Source organism: Talpa occidentalis, unplaced genomic scaffold, assembly GCF_014898055.3.
Source record: "Talpa occidentalis isolate TD23 unplaced genomic scaffold, MPIMG_talOcc4v2.1 talOcc4.4, whole genome shotgun sequence".
NCBI classification, from domain to species: domain Eukaryota; kingdom Metazoa; phylum Chordata; class Mammalia; order Eulipotyphla; family Talpidae; genus Talpa; species Talpa occidentalis.
The window spans coordinates 55609414-55631874 of NW_023604295.1; the positions used below are offsets into that span (position 1 = coordinate 55609414).

At 35.7% G+C, this 22461-nt stretch overlaps 1 protein-coding gene across 4 annotated transcripts in view; it reads left to right on the forward strand.

Annotated features, from left to right (window-relative positions):
• IFT57 (intraflagellar transport 57) overlaps positions 1-22461 on the forward strand; it is a 74193-nt gene that overhangs the window by 17169 nt on the left and 34563 nt on the right. For all 4 annotated transcript variants that reach the window (XM_037525600.2, XM_037525601.2, XM_054700625.1 and 1 more), the window contains exon 6: positions 9122-9244. In XM_037525600.2, coding sequence (XP_037381497.1) covers positions 9122-9244 — 123 coding nt within the window. The remainder of the gene's footprint in view (positions 1-9121; positions 9245-22461) is intronic.

The following is a 22461-nucleotide window of genomic DNA, read 5'->3' on the forward strand; positions in this document are numbered from 1 at the left end:
CATCTGTAATTTCCCTGAAGTTATGTAAGATGCTAACATTTGGTAGATGAAAGCTATATGAGAATTCTTTGTGCTATTGTACATTTTTTTGTAAGTCTGAAAGAAGTTATGATACCGACACAGAAATAGATTAGTAAAGTAGTGGATAATTCATAAGATAATCAAAATATATGGTGATATGAAGCAACGCAGAGCAGTGGGGAAAATGAAACAATTCAACAGTGATGGGATATCAGGCTATCCATTTAGAGGTAAAAGGTGGATTCCTTCCTCATATTTTGTACCTGAATAAACCCCACATATATCAACAAGGTACAAAATCAAAAACTTGAGTGCCAAGTTATATTCTCATGTGTTAAAATAGTCAAGTTAAGCATTGAAAGGATTAAAAATAAAAGAATAATACTGACAAATCTGAATTTATAAGAATTAAACCTTATATATGAAGGACTGGGGTGGGGAATATCATAAAGTTAAACACAAGTGATGAACTGAGGGGAATATGGTTGCAACCTATAAGACAAAGAATTGATAGGGATATATATGTGTAAAGGTGTTGCAAAGCTTGTGGTTCTAGTGTAATATTGCTTAGACCTTGCCATTTACTAATGTTGTGATATGGGGACAATTGCCTAAATGCTCAGTATATCAGTTTTATTACTTGCAAAAATGGAATAAGACTCTCTTGATTCATGGTGTTATTATTGGGTATTTAATTCATATGTGAAAGTTTCTAGTAGTATTTCTAGCATATAATAATAATGATAGTAACTGCTAAAATATATTATGCACTTATTATGTACCAGGGACTATATTTTAAAATATCATCTAGGGTCTCCCTGGTGGCGCAGCGGTTGAGCACTGGGTTGTGAAGCTGCCCGCAGCCTCTGCAGTGCCAGTTCAATCCCCGGCTGCTCCCCGGCCACTGGAGGAGGGTCCCACATGGCGCGCACACCTCTCCTGCCACCTGCTGCTCCCCTCAGCAGTCTACTTCGGTCCTTCTGCCTGTTCTGCTCCCTGCTCTGACTCTGATGAATTCTCTCACCCTCCTGCGCTTCTGACTGTACCCTGTGCTTATAAATAAATAAACAAACAAACAAATAAATAAATAAATCTTAGAAATATATATATATATATCATCTAATTTAATCTTCACATCAACCCTTCCAGTGAAGAAGATACTATTATTATCACCCTTTTACATATGAGAACCCTGAAATTTAGAGTTTAAGTAACCAATAGCTAGGAAGTGGTGGAGATGCAGTTTGAACAGAAATGGTATTTTATATCCATTCTGTCAACATTTACAATATATTGTTCGATCCTCAAACCAGCATAGTTTCCTTTCCTTGAATCTTGGGACAATTTAATCTTGACAGTTATTTGGAATTTTAAGTCCCTTTCAGTAGGTATATTAATTTTGCTCTTCAACTATATTTGTGCACTGGTATATCCATGAGGTTTCCATTTTAAATAAAGTCAGGCCATAATGAATTAAACTTAATTTATTCACTCTACAACATTAAGAATAATGTCCATAAGTGTGCTGTTATACATTCTTCTTTGGGTATACTTCCTTTGGTTTTATTTTTAGAAAAGTAAAAATATCAGAGATGAGTTTACCTTAGCACTTAGTGTATATTAAAGTAAAGTTATAGCAAAATTTTGATTTATTAATCATAAATACTATTGTAAGTTGAATTCTCATTGAAAAATATCCAGATTTCTTATTGGAAAATTAAATTGAAGAGGTATTGAGGAAGCTTTTTTTTTTCCATTTGTGTGAACATAATTTATTCAAATTTACATAACAATTCAGGATAATGTTTCTTTAAACAAGACCAAAAACAAGTAGTACTGTTGAGGGTATGGAGAGAAAGGAATCCTCTTACACTGTTAATAGGAATGTAGACTGGCCCAGCCCCTAAAGTAAGCAGTGTGGAGTTTTCTCAAGAGACTAAAACTAGATCTGCCATATGACCCAGAAATTTCACTCCTAGGTATCTACCCAAAGAGTACAAAAACACTAATTCGAAAGGAAACCTGCACACTTATGTTTATAGCCTCACTATTTACAAAAGTCAAGATATGGAAACAGATGAGTAGATCAAAAGGATGTGGTATAGACACAGTGGAATACTGCTGAGTGATCAAAGATAAACTCTTGACTGCAACAACATAGATGGAGCTTGCAGAGATTATGTTAAGTGAAATACACCAGAAGGGGAAGATAAATACTGGATGCTGTCAAAGACAAGGAAAACTAAATACTAAATACTAAATATGGAATGTGGAAAAACCAAGCAAAGGGTCAAAGACAAATATTAAAACCAGCACTTGAAAACTAACCATAGATCTGAAGTATCTAGAAGGAGAGAGGGGGAAAGAAAGAAAGGGATGAGAAAAGGGAGGAAAGGGAGAACACAATGGACTGAGGTGAAGGACTATGAGTGCTGTGTTGGTGGCAGGAGAGCTAAGGTGACTACACCGAGCTTTTACTAACAAGAACGTAAAACAGGGCCTCCCCGGTATTGAGCGCTGGGTTGCGAAGCTTCCCGAGGCCTCTGCGGCGCCAGTTCGATCCCCAGCTGCTCCCCGGCCACCAGAGGACGGTCCCACATGGTGCGCAGACCTCTCCTGCCGCCCGCTGCTCCCCTCAGCAGTGTACTTCGGTCCTTCTGCCTGCTCTGCTCCCCGCTCTGGCTCTGGTGAATTCTCTCACCCTCCCGCGCTTCTGACTGTACCCAGTGCTTGTATAAATAAATAAATAAATCTTTTAAAAAAAAAAAGGAACGTAAAACAATGGTACTTCATTAAAAATTTTTTTAAATGCATTTAAAAGTCAAAAAATGAAAAGCAAATAGCATTTAAAAGTCATAAAACTTTATTTTAATGATCTTAAAATTGAACTTAAAAAAACTTATGAACTTCATTCATTTAAAGACAGAGGCTACCATCTGTCTGTTTCTTTTGAATTAATTTCAAAGTTAGGGCTTAATTTAGTTATTCAGAACAAATCTAAAAATACCTTTTATATAGTATTAAATTAAACATTTTCATCATAGTAATATAGTGTAGAATCATGTAAAACCCAATTTAGAAGGAAAATGGTGAATCAAACTCAATCTGTGCTTCTTTAATCATGAAGAAGAATTGATGTGAAAGTTTTAACTCTGCTTTAAATATGATTTGTTAAAATCATTGTTTTTCAAGGGAACATTCTTCATCATTGAAATAACTTTCTATCTAGCCTTTTATTGCTAGATGTAAAGACAAGGAAAACTAAATACCCTTAGGAGAAACCCTGTTTATTGTGTAATGATACAATATATTTAGCACTTAGCTTCTTGGGAACCTACCCTATCTTGAACAAAGAATTAAATGAGGAAAAATGCATACAAGTTCTCTGAGCAACCAAAATAGTTATAATGAATTCCGTTTTTAAAAATTTCTATAAGGAGTACCAAACTCATCTCCTTCCTGAGCTCTCAGTTCCCCATCCCCATTTATTCTGTGCCCCCCACCCCCACTTTCATGCTTTGCCTAAATTCTAACAAGCTTGGATACTAGGCTTCTAAACCCACAGCAGTTTCAGAGAGGGAACAGGTGCCATAGGCAATGAAAGAGATTGCCAAAGGTGATCCCTAGTGACAGGGAGCACCTTAAAAGTAGACATACGAATGCAAAAATTGTAGTTCTGGGATCATTTAATGTATATGAGATGTCTATAATGTATGTCCAGATTTCTCACACCTGTGGGCATCATTTTGTTACAGACTATTATAATACGATATATCAAGAAAAAATTAAATTATGGCCAGTGAATATCAGCATTTACTAGCATCCAGTATCTAGTCTAGCAGCACATCCTCCTAAGAAGTTAGAATTTTGACTTGGCAAATGAAGCACTGCCACTTGCTCTTGCTTCATCACCAGCTTAGGATTGGGATGTCCTGGCCCTCCTTCATCTCCCATTTTCACCTAGAAGACAGAGAGCACAGTTTCTATTCTGACACTCATGATCGAAGTGTTCCCGTCTAGTTTCTCACCTGAACTTGTAATATCTCTGTCTCTTCTAACTCTTGGGTCTACCCACACAGCCATATATGTTCCCTTTACCAGGTAAGGTGTTTCTTAATCAGTGATCAAGGGAAGTAATGCACTGTATCTGTAGTCAGGTTTTAGAAACACTGCCTTACCCTACCCCTAGCTTTCTGTCTTCTTTATTTCCCAGTGATGAAATGTGTTAACCAGAGCTACTGTCCAATCTGACTTGGACCTTAGGGATCAAAAAGATCCTATAGTTCCAGACTTTTGTGGTTATAGGCAGAGCTGAAATAAGTTCCATGGTAATCCCTGCTAGTATCAGTAAGTCAGTCAACATTGCTCTATCTAGTAACCTTTTAGACTCCTTACCCTATGGTATTTTCCAATAATGTGTGTGTAGTACATATTAGAAATAGATTTAACCCAAAGAGATTTTTTTTTAAGTTCTTAGCTTAAGATGTCACTTCATCAGGTGTACCATGACCGTTGCTCCCACTGTCTTTCATCTGTAACAATTTTTTGTGTTAATGAGTTTTTCTATTAGTGTCAGGTCCATTACTCCCTCTGCTGGTATTTATGGTGTACCTGGAGTGTCCAGAATTAACTAAGAAGTGAAGATATTTTGAAGGTGTATCAGATTTAGTATTCACACTTAACCTAGTATGACCAGAACACCTTTGTATTACTCTACAGGCCATCTATCCAACAGCTTTGAGGCTGCAAAGGGCTTTATTTACCCTCAGCTGACCTCCCTTACCGATATGCTGGTCTTCCCCTGTTTTACCCCTGTAACCATAGACCAACTACATCCAATTGTGTATATTTATTATTATATGTGTATGTATATACACACACACACAACACACACGCATACACACAGAGAGGGAGAGAGAGAGAACACCAAATTTCTGTAACTGTTTAATGACTCCATTAATATTACCTGAGAAAAAGAAATGTTACAAGAACAGAATTCTGAGCAAGCTGTTAACATTACATCCTTGAACTGACTTTGGTAGTATGTCCCACTGTTTGAACTCAGGGTTGCCTAATCAGATGGTTTACAGTGTTTAACTTCCTTTGACATTCTTAGGAGGGTCAATTCTTACCAGTTTCTATGTCTTAGGATTGATGATAACTCCCGTTAACTAGCCTTAGACCCTTCCTAATTGTAAACCCTTTGAAGGCAGGTATTAAATTTTTTTATCTTTCCACACTGAGCACAGTGCCTGAATTCTAATGGTGCTTGTTGCAAGAGCTTAAGAAATGGCTTATTGGTAAATTAATTAATTATAAATGAGACTTCTGGATAGCCTATGTCTTACTGAGCTTTTAATTGTTTCTTCAGCAGTATTAACAGGAAAAAGCTATTTCCCAAGAACTATGCTTTTTCTTAGTTAATGTTTCAAGGAGGGACTTTTGCTATGATTATACAAAATTTTGATTAAATAGAAACAGCAGTTTATTTCTCTTTTGCTAATAGCTCTACATAAAATACCACTTGTTCAATGGGAAAAAAAAATTGAAAAGGAAACATTTTTTCAAAGCATTATAACCTAGGCATGGTATAGTTTTAAAATCATTTATACTTCATATGTAGGGCTTGCTGATTTTATGTATCCAGCTGTTAGGCATTGGGAAACTTTGTATAAGGACTGAAGTTACGAAATAGATGTGCAAACAAGCAAGTAGAAAGAGACTGTATTGTTGGGTAGGCTAATGCTGCTGTATCAAGCTTAATGTTCTCTTTTCACCCTTTCTTCATTTGGTAAGTAGGCCATTTCCCCCAGTATATTAACTGTGGCCTCAGAGTGAGTGAACACTTTTGAGCCATTGCATAAAATAATTTTAGGACATTGGGAGTAGGAGTAGCAAATCATTGCTTACAGGAACCAAATAATAAACTCAGTAGGGTAAATAGAGCCTACTAAGTAGCCCAATATACAAATAAGATATGCCCTGGAATATCTTAATGCAGTGCTTGATCTTCATGCACCCTACTAACTCTTAGATTCTAAATCTGATTCAAACCAAATCACTGCTAACCCATTGCCTTTGTGAAAATTAGATGGTGCACTTCATTGAGCAGCAATTATTGAGTGTTTGTGCTCAAACTGAAGAATCCTGTGTTGGGGCCTGGAGCAGGTGGGAATGTAGATGGGTACCTCCTGTGGTCCTGTTTGGTGGGCCCGAACTCAACCCTCTTGTAAGGTAGGAAATAAGAAGAGCTGAGAAGGGAATGGGGTTGGGGAGTACTGGATCAGGGATTTAATCAGCATCAGACTTCAGTTCTCCCAGACAGCAGTTCATAAATCATTTATTTTTAAATCAATGACCAAAATATCCATGAAGAATCATGCAAAACTGCTTCGGAGAAACTGCTACTGTCTCCCTTTGATGAGATGTAGAGGCCAATAACCCTAACAGGAGCAAGCCTATGTTTATACGTCCCCTGCCCCCCAGTGTTAGGGTTCACATACATCTTTCCGCCTCAACAAGTCTACCTTGTTTGGTAGAGAAGATGAATGTATCAGAATTGGGAATGAATATAGGCTGTGCCAGTGAGTGTGCAAGTACCTGGCTCTTCCAAGCATATGCATGTTATGAGTGCAAGCGTGAATTTACATGACAGAACTTTCTTCATGGCTTTAGATTTCGGCAGGGAAACCCAGTGTCTCCACGCCTACTGTCACATATATTCTTTTTTTTTTTTTTAATATTTATTTATTTTGTTTATGTATGGGAGAACTGTAGGGTAAGCCAGAAGTACAGGGAGTAAGAGGATTCACTAGAGACAGAGTGGGGAATAGATAGGCGGATCCGCTAAAATACACTGCTGAGGGGAGCAGTAGGCAACACAGGAGCAGTCTGCTGCGCCATGTCACATATATTCTTATATAACTTAACACATGTCCACTTTCCACCTACCCCTCTCTAGTTATGTGCTCTTGTGCTTCCTTGGATTCATTTTATATATACATAATGTTTTAGTAAGTACTCAAAATAATACAATGTTTCTATATTTAAATGAGCTCCTTAGTGTTTAAACTAGAATCTTGAACTTTTTCACTTGGAATTTCCACATTTGCAGAACTAATGCTATTTTTTTAAACTTCTGGTTTTTTAAATAGATTGGTATCTGAGTAAATTAGACAACATACTGTAAAATGTAAAAGCATCGACTGGTTATCCATTCTCTAACAGTGAGATTTGAATTATATAACCCCCTAAATTCTAAAAAAAAGCAATATACATTTAATGTTCAGGCTCTGGGCCTGTCCAGGACTTGCTAATATGAGCTAGGAGTCAGGGAAGAAAGGCTTTCTTATGTCAGCAGTGCTCCAGAGACTTGGCTGGAAATAAGTTTAGAACCCCCAAAATCTCATGTTCCCAGCAAATATATAACCCCCAGCATAAGGTTATTGTTCAACTTAGTGTTAAAATGGATTGGAAAGATTAGCTTAATGAACCTTCATTTAAGAAGGGTCTCTTAGTGACAAATTCACGCAAATGTAATTTAACTGTGAGGTTGTTTATAGTCTTTTTATTTTTAAAATCTGTATGTGAAAAATTTTAAACATACAAAATTAAAAGATAATGAACCCGTATGTGACATGACATAATTTCGACAGTTGACATTTTGTCTGTCATGTTTCCTATATAACTCTTTCCTTTTTCTCTTTGCCCCATAGAATATTAGAGTAAATTTCAACATCATATCAATTTGCCTATTAATATTTCATCATTTATCTCTAATTTATAAGAACCTTTTCTTTAATATAACCATCTCATTACCTTATCTATAAAATAAACAATAATTCCTTAATGTCATTTAATATTCTTCCATATTCAGATTTCCTTGACTGCTCAAGATCTTTGTATAGATTGTTCAAATTAAAGTCTTTTAGGGCCTCCCTGGTGGTGCAGCGGTTGAGCACTGGGTTGCGAAGCTGCCAGCAGCCTCTGCAGCGCCAGTTCGATCCCCGGCTGCTCCCCGGCCACTGGAGGAGGGTCCCACAAGGCGCACAGACCTCTCCTGCCGCCCACTGCTCCCCTCAGCAGTGTGCTTCAGTCATTCTGCCTGCTCTGCTCCCCGCTCTGACTCTGGTGAATTCTCTCACCCTCCCGCGCTTCTGACTGTACCCAGTGCTTGTATAAATAAATAAATAAATCTTTAAAAAAAAAAATACCTAACTTAGAAAAAAAAAAAGTCTTTTAGTATAAAGTGCATGCATTTGACTGTTTATGTCCCTCAGTTCTTTTTTCTTTATTTTATGTTTTTTTACTTACATGTTCTTGTAATTTATCAAGGGACCTTAAAAGCAAAGTTGCTATCAAAATTAATGTTTTAGAAGTTTTCTCTCTAAATCATTAATTGCATATTCTTTATGTTTTTAGACCCATATATGTTTACTGCTAAATCGTGAAGGACTGGGAAAGTGGTAGGGGGGAAGGTTTTCCTTTTGTGATTCAGTAACAAATAAATTGATTTTATTTCTCAAAAGCAGAAACCAAATGCAGACATTTGACCCCCATCCTGTTTGAGTTCAAATAGATATTAAATCACATTTTAAAATTGTTATTGTTTGACGTAATCAAAATATCTCTATTGTTATTATTATAAAATTTCCAAATAATGATACATTTGCTTCTGGGATTTTATTTGTTCTTTCAGATTTTGTTTTTATATTTTAGCATGATAAATTTAAATAAAGACAGTGTTCTTACCAGACATGTGTTTCTATCTCCTGTACTGTTAGCAACATACTTTAATGGCTTGTCCATTTGAGAGTATTTCAATTGAAATATCAATCTGACATCAAAAGTGGGGTTTTTTTGTAAAAATAACTGAATCATATATTTGCTTCCCCTTTAAAAATACTTATTTTGCTGTTCTGTCAGGTTAGTGCATTATTTTCTTTCAATATGGATATGAGGACAGAAAAGAATTTCTATTGCCACTATAATTTTAACACTACCGTGCTTGATATAAATTGTGCAGTGCTGCTAAAATGCCTCAAAATTTTATCATTTCTTTTTATAAACTCTCAATCTTGTGATATCTTTCCTTTCTTAGGATATGAACGAGTCTGCCAAGCAAGAAGATATTTTGGAATCCACAACAGATGCTGCAGAATGGAGTCTAGAAGTGGAACGTGTACTACCACAACTGAAAGTCACGATTAGGACTGACAATAAGGTATAGAAGAGAGAGCACCTTTTGTCAAATAATTTTTTAGAGGGCAGTTTTAGGGCAAGGGGTACTCCCAATTATACCAATGATTTTAAAAGGGTAGTATGAAGCAGTTTCTATCATTCTGTCTTGAGAGAGATTTAATATATTTTGTTGAATGAGTAATGTAATATGGTCCAAAAAAGCAAGGAAGAGATCTTGAAAATGATTTGGAACATAATGTGAGGGGTATTTTCTTAATACATTTTGATATATTTTCTTGGAAATCATTTTGTTTCAGTGAATAGTGAGTGAATGAATTAGAATTCTATTATGTATAACTGATAAGAATTAGAAAATGGCTTTGAGCTCTGATGGATGGTGAAACAGAAAACATCTTTGAAGTTATCTCACATAATCAGTTTAGTATGTATATGCATGGTTACAGGTGAAATCTAAGAAAATAAATAAGAAATCACTTGAATAAGATTTGGGGATTATATCAGATGAGCTAGCCCATTTAATCAAGTTTTTACTTCCTTTCAACCTATAGTTTAGAAGTAAAAAATTCAGAGCAAACTAATAGGTGACTGTGCAATACTGTTCTCATGAGTTCTATAAAAATCTCTATAAACGGGGGCTAGAGAGGTATTGAGGTGAAGAAAACTAACAGATTTTCATCCTTGAAAACTAGAGACAAACCCCAATATTATGTAATAAAGCTCTAAGAAAGCTTGTTACTTTGCAAATATGGTCCTGTGTTGGCCCCCAAAGTAAAAAACCTTCAAAGACTTGTTTTCAGAGGGCCCTGAAAGCTAGTTCATTCTTAGAATGTCTGAATTTGGGATGTAGAATTGTATCCTAGAGAGGGTAAGACGTAACCTAGACTCCCTAGGGCAGTGCTAGAATAGAATAAGAACAGTAGAGGTTTTACTAGACTGTGGACAGTTGTGGACCAAACTTTATCAAAGGTAACTGAGCAAATCCTCTAGCTTTTTTACCACATACTTGCTCAGTTATTATGAAGCTATTATTTAACTACATTGGGAGTAAATTCTCTGTTTACTTATCTCTCATATGTGAATTCATATTAATAAGAATTTGCACTGACTACATATCTGATGAAGTAATCATTTATAAAAATTTATTTTTAATAAAAATATAATTTCTAATTCTTTAGCTTTGTTAGAAAAAATTATCTTCATAAAATTAAAAATCATTGTTGCTATGATTCTAGTTAGAATAACATGTTACAATAATTGTGTAGTTGCCAACTCTGAAGTACATCTTAAATCCCACAAGGAAGCAAGTTTAATTTGTTTATTTTCAAGCTGAGTAAACTCATAAAACCAAACATCTCATTTAGACCCTAATGGGATCACATGAGAGAGTTTTTAAGCATAGTCATTGATTTCAACAAAATAGAAGTAACCAAGGAAAAAAAGAAAGAATTTAAATGTAACTGCCAACATATACAGTATTTCAAAACTAAGTGCAGGTCAAATGCTATTACAAACCAATATTGCAGTAATCAGAATCCTAGGTGCTTAGAGCATCACTGTTCTGATTTGGGGAAGAATTAACAAGTTTAAAGTTGGAGTCTTATGCTTTTACCATACATTATCAACCTTAATCTTGTGAGGATATACTGTGTAAATTAACTATACATTTAAGTTTTGTCTGCACTATTCCAAAATACCAGATTCTTTTTGTTTAGTGTTTTTTAGACTATGTATCACTTTAAATTTAAATTTTTGTGGTATAACACATTAACCTAAAGGGACATTTAATTGCTTTTACAGAATTCTTCTATGGATCACTTGGTCTTCATGTACAATATTTCATAAACCCTTCTTTCTTTTAAATATTTAGCATGTTGTAAATTCAAATGCAACTTTATTCAGCTTACTTAAGAAAAATAAAATTATACATTGATTTGAGAAAATAAATGGCTAATGAAGAGAGAAATGTTTTCTAATATCTCAGAAATTTAAAAAAAGGGAGTTTCTCATAGATTCATTCCTTCCTCAAAGAAGAGGTTAACTCCAGCATCATGGTATCCCCCATTCTATCTTAACTCCTGGCTCTCAAAATCAAACCCTCTCTTTTCCTCTTGGCCAAAATAATAACCAAAATACTAGTAACACATGCTATTTACAATAATGGAGAATAATTATTTGTTTGAGGGGAAAAAATTATTTTCAGATCAATGTGTTTTACTGATCATCGTTAGATTTATTTTTTAAGTAGCATAGAGATGCAACAATCAGTAATAAAGCCACCATTATTTAGAAATTTTAAAAATCATTTTAAATGACCTTGTTTTAATAGTCAATTAAATTCCATATTTATTTTGTACTGGAGCATATTTTTGGTTTACTTTTCTTTCTTACAAGTTCATTTATTCCACATACGCTTCCTAATAGGTATTTTAAAAAGGTAAATTTCCTTTTCTGTTTTTTTGACATATAAAATATATGCTTTGATGAGTAGCCAATAGTTAATTTTATGTAGTTTCCATAATGTTTTAATCCGGTTTCTTATTGCTGGCTAACTTATCCTTGTTTCTGGTGCCACTTACTGTTGCCAGTTCTCAAAGAATGAGAACAAATTTTAATATTAGCTTAAACAAATTACAATTGGGAAAATAAATATCTTGCCAAAAATACAAATAAAATGTTCCACAACTGAAAATAAAGGATTTTTGTCGTATGCTGGCTTGAAAGGACTGTTAGTAATTTCCTCTTCAGAGTTGGCTATAGAGTTTGCTCCTAGTGATTATTTTTAGGATAGATATATAGTCAAAGACCAACACAGCTCTTCCCCAAGTTGGAATAATATGTCTGAAGACAAAAGCAGAAATTCTGCCCAGAAAATCAATAAATTGACCCAAATCCTAAGTTATTCCACCCTGGTTGATTCCTCAGTTGTGATCAAGTGAGTGAGGCTCACAAGTCAATTTCTCAGAAGGGCAGTCTGCTGGGCACTTGAACTAGAATGGATATAAAATCATCTGTGTGTATTGTTGCTACTTTTTGTTCTTTTACCCCTTACTTTTTTCCCTTTATTTCTCTTGTCCTGGTTTCTACTGTTTTTTTTTTCTTTTTTTATTGTTCTTTATTGGACCCAATAACGATGCCAAGTGTTACATAACTACCCTGGTAGAATCTGAAACTAAGAACAAGCATCTGTGATTATACTCACACTATAAAAATCTATAGCTAGTCAAGAATTATCCTAACTGCTGAGGTTTTTTTTAAGTAATTTTGTCTTTAATTATAAAAAAATATTGAAGTGATATTTTGGGGGTTGAGCAGGCAGTGTGCTGTGAATTAGAAGCTGATAATGACATATTTCCTCACTGTTAACCTGATTTATTGAACCAGAGTTTCAGAAGCTTAGTGACATGGTTGTAGCCCCAAAGACCCTGAGCATCTGGACGTCTCACACACTTTCCTCTGGCTCCAGATTCATATTTACACCTTTTATTGGCTGTGGACAAGTTACTATACCTCTCTTTTCCTTTTCCTCTTCTAATTTGTTGTAAAGAACTGAGAACAGGGGCCTCCCCGGTGGCGCAGCGGTTGAGCGCTGGCTTGTGAAGCTACCCGCGGCCTCTGCGGCGCCAGTTCGATCCCCAGCTGCTCCCCGGCCACCGGAGGAGGGTCCCACATGGCGCGCAGACCTCTCCTGCCGCCCGCTGCTCCCCTCAGCAGTGTACTTCAGTCCTTCTGCCTGCTCTGCTCCCTGCTCTGGCTCTGGTGAATTCTCTCACCCTCCCGCGCTCCTGACTGTACCCAGTGATGTATAAACAAAACAAACAAACAAATAAATAAAACATGCCTCCATAAAAAAAAAAAGAACTGAGAACAGTGTCTGACACTTAGTTAGTACCTAATAAATGTTAGTTATCATTATGTTACAATATTAATGTGTTCTGTCATAGCCCTATTGTATTAGGTGCCTATATGGGTATTCAGGAAGATTTTACAAAATTTCTGGATTAATACTTCTGTCCTCTAAGGTGAATATTTATAAATATCAGACTTGTGTTTTTACTTGTAGATATAATCAAATTTATAGATTTATCACTTCATTAGATCTTTCAAGTTTTTTCCCTAATAAAGGTGTATATATATATGTGTGTATGTATGTATGTATATTGATGTATATAAGTAAATATACATAAACATAAACACAAGCATCTATAATATGATGAAATAGTAATAATTATAATTTACAAAGTGTTTATTGTGTGCCAAATACTGTTCTTTGCAATTCAATGAGTGTATTAACTCATTGAATCCTTTCTGTCACTCTATGATTTGTAGCTATCTTTTACTACAGGTGTGGAAACTGAAAACCAGAGAAATTAAGTAATTTGCCTTTGCCTAGTAAGTGACAGACAGGATATTTGAACTTATAATCTAGCCTCTTACCTATTTGATTAGTGACAATATAGCATACTAGTTAAAAGCACAAATTTTAAATCCAGGTTGCTTGAGTACAAACCCTAATTCTGACAGTTATTAGTGGTTGGACCTTGTGACCACTGTGTCTGTTTTGTTATCTGTAAACTGGAGTTCATCATAAAACCTATCTCAGAGAGTTTATTAAAAGTATTAGATGAAATAACATATCTAAAGCACCTGGAAAAACACCAGAAGAATCACTTAAAAATGTTGATTACTGTTTCTGTGTGCTTTTTGTGTATATGGTTGATATTGTACCTCCACCCACTTTTTTTTTTTTTAAATAGAGGCATGTTTTATTTATTTATTTTGTTTGTTTATACATGCACTGGGTACAGTCAGAAGCGCGGGAGGGTGAGAGAATTCACCAGAGCCAGAGCGGGGAGCAAAGCAGGCAGAAGGACCGAAGTACACTGCTGAGGGGAGCAGCGGGCGGCAGGAGAGGTCTGCACGCCATGTGGGACCCTCCTCCGGTGGCCGGGGAGCAGCCGGGGATCGAACCTGCGCCGCAGAGGCCGCGGGCAGCTTCGCAACCCAGCGCTCAACCACTGCGCCACCGGGGAGGCCCTCCACCCACTTTTTAACATAACCTTACAACAGGAACCTTTCTAGACATCCTTAAAAATTAAACCATAGCTTTAGATGTTTGACTATATTGCTGGAAGGTTGCTATCAGTCTCCAGCTTAGTGCCAAGTAGCAGAGATGGATTGACCAAGTTCAGTAAGTTGGGCTCAGACCAGGAGTTTTGGATATGAGTGAAGAAATGACACAGCAGAATCATGCAAGGGCTGTTGGTTAGAATGTGGACAAGCATAAGAACCTTAAGCTCTGAAAGCACAGAAATGGATGGTGCCAAAGAGTCATTTTAGAAAAGTAAATTGTTGTTGAAGGCAAACCATGGAGAATAGAAAGGAAAAATGAAGGTTAAATTGAAAATTATATACTTAGAACTCTGGTATACTTAATCATTGCTTCAAGAATGTACACTCTGACCACCATTGTAGCTGCTGTTACTCTTTTCAGCTTGTCTGAGGGGCTCTTCTCCAGGTTACTTTATGACAGTTGTTGAAGACCAATATTTTGCTATATGCTTGAAATATTTTTAATTGCACAATAGCAATGCATTTTTCTAATTGCTAAGTGCATCACTTGATAGGTGCTGCAGTTTGCTATCATACTAGTTGAAGGTGCTGCAGTTTGCTATCATAGTAGTTGAAGTTGGGCTATCAAAGAATTCTACTTGTCCCATATTTGGAGGGGAATAGAAAATATGGATATCCATACAGATTTCACTGTGTATGTTTTTATTAATTTTCAGTCTCTAAATAAATACTTAATGCTGTTTCTTGAAGAAAATTATTCTATCCTCTTGAGTTTTCTTTTTGTTATGAAAAGGCAAGCCTTTATTTGACTTTTTGCAAATGAACAGACTACCTAAATGGAAGAACAAAGGCTATAGGATTGCCCTGTTATCAGAAAATAGAGCATTCCTAATTAGTACAGATTTGTAGATTATTTTTTGGATCCTGAAATACTACTAACCATTAATTTACATGGAAAATTTGTTTAGCATTTCTAGACTCAAAAGCAACCTGCCAAATCATATCAACTAGGAACTTTCTGCTTTCAGAGAGTGGAAGAAACCTGGATTTATTCAGAGCTTGCTTTAGCAAAGGAGTCAACCACCAGCCATCACTTGCATCTGGCAGAGACTCAAAAGCAGGCAGGAGACTTTAAAAAATTCATAGTAGAAAAAAGGAAAAACTATAGCTATGTTCATATGACTGGAGGTGTGGAGCAGGCTAACTAGAATCAGGGACTCCTATATGAGTTGATGGGGGAGAATATTTGATTTTGTCTGGTTAGTCCTGCATTGGAAGCAATTTTAGGCAAAAATTCTGAAAGCTGGCATTTCTTAACACCCTGACCATTTTGGCTGATTGTGACCAACAGTGTGTTTTGGTTTTCTGGGCTGGTTGCTACAGATTATGGTACAGAGTCTTATTTTGTGTAATGATCTGGCTTTGGTCTGTTGTCTGTTTGTATATTCAGTCTCTCAGCTTCATTCATTGAACTAAATGAAATCTGCTTCTTAAAATTATCAATCTTATTAGTCTATAAAAAGAGAATGATTTTTCAGGTCAAAGGTTTTTATCACAATAGAGACCAAGGAAACAGTAATATTTATTCCTGTTGCCCAGAAATAAGGAAAAACAGAAAGCATATAATTGATTTTCAACTAAACCTTACATCCTTTCTTCAGTTACACAGTACTTATTCCTAAAAGATTGTACATTAAAATGATTTAATATTAGGTATTTAATGCAGTGAACAAATGTTCTATCATGCTTTAATGCCCTGTGGATATTATAATTAAAATTTTGATTAATGACTTAAATAGATTATTTTCCAAATTATAATTAAATGTTTCCTGCTTTGTTGTTTTAAAAGATAGTTGGCTAGGTACCTTTTCATTCCACCAAATGTCTTTAGTCATTATGTAAATCTTCAGGTTCATTACAAGGAATTTAGATAAAGAGAATTTTTTTTTAAGTCTTTGGCAGTACTACAGCATGTGTTTCTAATTATTTCAAGCGTTTGATTCACTGAACTGCTTTTTTATATCCTTGCCTATTCTTCAGTGTCTGACTTTCTCAGGGTGCAGTTTCAAAAAGAACCTTAAACTTTAAATTTCAGCTCCATGCAATTGAATTTTGTTTTAACGTAAATAAGCCATACAGGTATTGCCTTGGGTAATTCATAGCAGGAAACCTTTCCAGAAAAGTCATTGTGCTAAGGATGGAATCATTGCAATAGTCTTGAGCCCTTGGGCTCCCTAGTCACTGTGAAAGCTAAAACCTTAGAGGGAGGAGTGAAGCCTTCATTAATCAGCAGGTGGAATTCCATTTAAATGAACCTGGAGGGACCACAGAATTGCTATATTAGATCTAAGTCTCTTCAAATTGGAAGCCAAATCCTGCAGACATGTACAATGCTAGGCTTTTTCCTTTTTACTATTGTAGATAAATCTGTATCTGGAAGCAGTAGAGAGTATTTTTCTCATTCCAAAGCAGTGGAGAAAGTAACTTGCTTTGACCTTCTGCCATCAGTGTGTTTGAATGAGTATAAAAGTGTGTTGATAAAATTTAGCTTTCTAAATATTTCTGACCTGTTGGGATCTATAAATTGTTATAGTTTGGGAATAAAAAGCATCTCTTAAGACTTGTACTCTGGATGTTGGATAGGCTATATTGATAGAATTCTTATATCCCTGAGCAAAAGGGTATAATGCATTCTGTGGGCTAGCATACATGAAAATATTTTATGTATGTATTAGTCATTAAAATGGGATTCTGCCTGTTATTTGAATAATGAAGTAATTACATATATAATTCTTATAGATTTTCTGGTAGACAGACCTTTTTTGAGAAATATTCACATAAATCGAAGAAAAATAAGACACCAATTATTTTTTAAAAGCAGCTTTTACAATTACCAGTAACAAATGTAAATACAGGTGGCAATAAGTTGGTCTCCATGAGGCTCCATGCAGGAGTAATAGCTCCAATTACTGTCACAAATGTTTGTAATTGTATCTATTGCTGCCAGACAATAAATGCTTTTTAATATAGTAAGGCCGTAAATGTACATGCTGCTGTTGTTTAAACAAAATACAATTTTCAGTAAATTTATCCTTGAAACACCTGCTATAATCAAAAAGAGGTGAATGCTATCAAAATAAACTGCCTAAATTAACTAGACACACATACATTTTTAGAGCAGCCCACGTGATTACTCAACTGCCAAGTTGTCTCAGAGAATGAGGGGAAATATTCACTGATGGACTCTTACAGGCAAGCTTTCTTTAAAGGAGACCACACAAAGCAGAATCTGTTTACCATTTTTTGTATTATTTCTAAAGCATGGTATTACTTTGTGGACTTAAAATGGTATTTGCAAGAACAACTATCTTTTTTCTTCTTCATAGCTAGTGGGTGAGGGGCTGATACTAGAGATGTGAAAAACAATACTGTGCTTAGAATTATACTTGTAGAAATAATGAAAAAAGGTGGAGAAAACTCCAGCCATCCTTAAGCAATTGGAAAAGATTTTTAGCTGCTTCTGTCACAGTCCTGTAGAACATTCAGGATGGTCTGTGTTTAAAGATAGTTGATGATGCCTGCTTTCCTATTTACCCTGACTGTGATAAATGTTTCAACTGAATCAGGTAAAGGTTTCATTTATCACAAGTTGAAATAGGAGAACAAGTTTTTTTGCTTTAAAGATTACCATCAGCTCTAACTGAAGAGCATCAACAGAGATAGCAGGTTTTAAGGAAATAACCAATAAAGACTGCATGTTATGTAAATGCTGCAAAGGGAAGTTACTTATGCCTCACTTTAGATACACCTTGAGTAGATATTCGTGATTCAGAGCAGTGAATTAATACTTATTGATTATAATTAAAATTTCTAGACTGCCTAAATATTTCATTACTACAAACCATGATTTAATGTTTCCTTAAAATTACTTAATATAAAATATGAACTGAGGCAGAAACCATTTATCATGTGGACCACTCTATAAAATGTACTTTTTACTGGCTTGACTCATTTTCTGAATTAATTATTTTAAACAAACATCTTTTTTTTTTTTTAAATAGAGGCATGTTTTATTCATTTATTTATTTGTTTGTTTGTTCGTTTGTTTTGTTTATACATGCACTGGGTACAGTCAGAAGCGCGGGAGGGTGAGAGAATTCACCAGAGCCAGAGCAGGGAGCAGAGCAGGCAGAAGGATCGAAGTACAATGCTGAGGGGAGCAGTGGGAAGCAGGAGAGGTCTGCGCGCCATGTGGGACCCTCCTCCGGTGGCCGGGGAGCAGCCGGGGATCGAACCGGCGCCGCAGAGGCCGCGGGCAGCTTTGCAACCCAGCGCTCAACCGCTGCGCCACCGGGGAGGCCCTGAATTAATTATTTTAGAGTAGTTCTCAGTATCACTATGTTTTTATAAATTTATCAATATTTAGATAAATTTTTACCTCATAGTCCTTTTCCTATCATATTTGATTCTGTTACTTTATGCCAAGGTAACAATTTATGTTTCCTGGTTCTTCAAGTGCAGGTGAATTTTTTTTTTTTTTCAGTATCAGTATGGATCAAAATTTTGATTATTAACTCTTGAAGTTGAGGCTATCAACGTGATCTCTTCCAGGTCCCACCATGTTTGCTCAGCATGCTGTCCAGTAATTATGTTCTGATTTGCATGAGTATCCCTGTGTTCTCAGAAGAGCCCTTATTCCCTCCCTGCCTATTTTGTCAGATCTCTTCTTTGGATTTGCAACTCCTTTTCAAGTCTAGAAACATTCGCTCAGAAGATTTGTGTAGCCATATAACGGGGATGTGGATGGAGTAAATGTGAAAACACTTTACTAACAGGGCAATCAGTAAAGATAATCTCTGAGCACATGTTAGAAAGTTAGAAATGTACTTATTTAAGTAGTAATGTATTTAGAGATTATGTATCTCCAGTTTCAGTTCAACTATAGGAAGGTGTGAGAATACCAGATAGTTGTAATAGCCTTGCTTACCTAACTCTGTGCACATTTTCTTATTCGCCTCTGTAAGAGATTCTAGACAGCAGTACTTCCCGTAGAATGCACATATGTCCAGCAATCATGAGCATTCCCACACACTCTGAACACCAGATCCACACACAGAACACTACAAGACATATAAAACTCAACTCTTACTAAGTCATGTTTAGTTGGACACTTAAGAAAATAAAATGTACTTTCACACACATAGATGTGTACCATAGAATTATTTAAGCTGCTGACAATGAAAGAAAAATGTCACATTTTAAAATTCAGGAAAGCTACATTTTGTAATTACCCTACAACCCAATAGTTTAATGTCATGAAAAAGTTTTTTAATTTAATGGACAATCTTTTTTCCCTCACACACACATACATACTCACGTGCTCACAGACAAATACATGCACAGATGTGAGGAGTAATAAAGTGGAAAATTTAACAATTAGAATAAGAAGAGATTGCAGAATTGCTTGTGGAAAGTGGCAAAATAGAATACATATAATTTTTTTAGGAAAGGGAATATTCTCAGTGGAGGAGGATAATGTGCTGCTCATATTCTTGCAGAAAGCATGATAAAATATAGACTTGTCCCAGATATATTTGCTACAGTGAACTTAGACACATGCAAGCTGTCTTCCCTTTCTCTTTCACTTAACCTGACTTCTTGCCATCAGAATTCTACCATTGACCTATTGACCACAGATGGGGTATTAAACATGTCACAGAAAATCAATGAAATCTTGAGACTTGATTTCTTTTGGACTGCAGCTCACACTTGGCCCTACCACTCTACCACTAAAGCTATAGTTATAATTTTAAGTAAGTCTCTTTTCCTGTGGTTGAAACAGAGGTGAACTGTCCAAGTTGCTTTATAAGCAAGAAACATACTGCCTAGCCACACAAAGTGTGGTCAGCAGAAAACTCCCATGTATCTGCTCCTTCATTGCTAGAAAGATGCTAACCCAAAGTTACGCCCTTCCTAAGTAGACCATGTCTGGTTGTATGTGCATTGTTTCCAGTTTGGGACTACTGTAAATAATGCTGCTTTGAAAATTCTTGTACATGTCTTTTGGTAAGCAGATGTACATTTTTTTCCTGGAATTGCTAGGTTATAGTGTGTGTGTGTGTATGTGTGTGTGTGTGTGTGTGTGTGTATGCTCAGCTTTAGCAGACCCTGCCTAATAGTTTTTGAAAATTGTTATGCAAATTTATGTTCCCTCTAGCAGTTTATGAAAGTTCTAATTGTCCCAGGTCTTTATCAACATTCAGTATTGTTTTATTAATCTTAGTAAATGTGTTGTAATGCCTACTTGTCATTTTAGTTTGTTTTTTCCCTGATTCCCATTTCATGACCAGTGAAATTGAACCCCTTTCCATGTGGCATCGTCTTTTGTCTTTTTTGAAATTTTGATTTATAGATGTTCTTTATATTTTGCTGAGTCCTCTGTCAGGTATATATACTGCAAATACCTGTAGCTTCCCTCTTCACTCTTGTGTATTATGATAAACAGTAGCTTAATTTCAGTATACTCAAAATGATCTTTTTGGGTGAAGGCAAGTCAGGTTAATACATTTTATTTAAGAAATCTTTGCTTAACCCAATGTTATGAAGATACTCTTTTTTTTGAAACTCTATTATTTTTCCTTTTACATGGAGATCTGTAATCCATCTAGCATTGATTCCTGTGTATGGTGTGAGGTAGAACTTAAGATTTATTTGGCCTTCATATGTCATTTCAACTATCCCAGTGTATTGAAAATGTTATTCTCTTACCCTCTCACCAGTGCACTGATTTGTCATAAATCAAGTGAGCATGTATGTGTGGGTCTGAATCTGGACACACTATTTTATTATATTGGCCTTTTCTTTTTTGATACTATTGAAAATGGAATCTTTTAGATTTTATTTTCTGTTGATTTGTTGCTGATATATAAAAAGTCAGCTCTCTCTCTCTCTCTCTTGTCCTAACAAGAGGCCTGTAGATTTTTTTGCACTTTCTATATATACAACAATACCATTGCAAATGACATCAATTTAATTTCTTTATTTACAAGTCTTCTCCCTTTTATTTCTTTTATTTTGCCTGATATATTGGTTAAAGAACTCTAGTCCTTTATTGGCTATAAGTTGGGAAAAAACTTTCAAAATTTCAATTTTACATTAAGTATAAAACTAACTTTATGACTTTTAATCAAAATCCTTTGGTAAATTAAGGAATTCCCTTTTATCTTGTTTTGCTAAGATTTGTTATGAATGGATATTAAATTTTTTCAAATGATTCTTCCCTTCATCTATTGAGTGTCATATGATTTATCATTTTGTTTTCATTGAGATAACATTGGTTTACAACACTTGTGTAGGTTCCACACTCACTACCAAATGTCCATTCACCTCCAACAACCAGTCAGCTCCTCTACCCATACTTTTCCCTCTCCTTCCCCTGTAGTAACCACCATTCTATTATCTGAGGGTTTGTTTTTATTTTCTTTATATTCTAAACATGAGTGAAAACATGTAGTATTTGTATTTCTTCTTCTGTTTTATTTCACTCTGCATTAACTTGGCCTTCAGCTAAGTAGCTTGGATGGAGGAACTCTATGCTAGAGTAGCTAGACTATTGCCATTGGTAACTGCAGCAAGTGCTCACGGGACCTGGGAGTTGGGTGACTGGATACAGTGCATCTCAAGACTGTGGAGGAGGCATGCCATGGAGCTGCTACAGGTGTGGTGTGGCTTGGGGCTGTGGTGCTGCAAGAGGCTGATGAGATTGCAAAGCAAGACTGTGGTGCTGTGCAAGGCAGCATGTGACCATGGTACTAGGTGAGAATGCAGGTTCCAAGGGAGGCTGTGTGCAGCGAGGCTCCAGGGACATGGGCAATGTCATCTCTCCTTTTTTCTCTCTTATAATGATAGATTCTACTGATTGATTTTTAGTATGAAACTAACTGCAATTTGGAATAAATGCAACTTAATTGTGATGTAATATATATGTGTTTATGCACACACATATTTAAGCTGAAAGCATTTTGTTGAGGATTTTTATATCTAGATTTACCAAAAAAAATCATTGCCCTGTCACCATTTTTGTTTTTAGGTGTTCTTTTTAAATCAGATTTTAGTGTAATGCTATGCAAGCCTCATAAAACAAGTTGGCAGTTACTCTCCCTTTTTCTT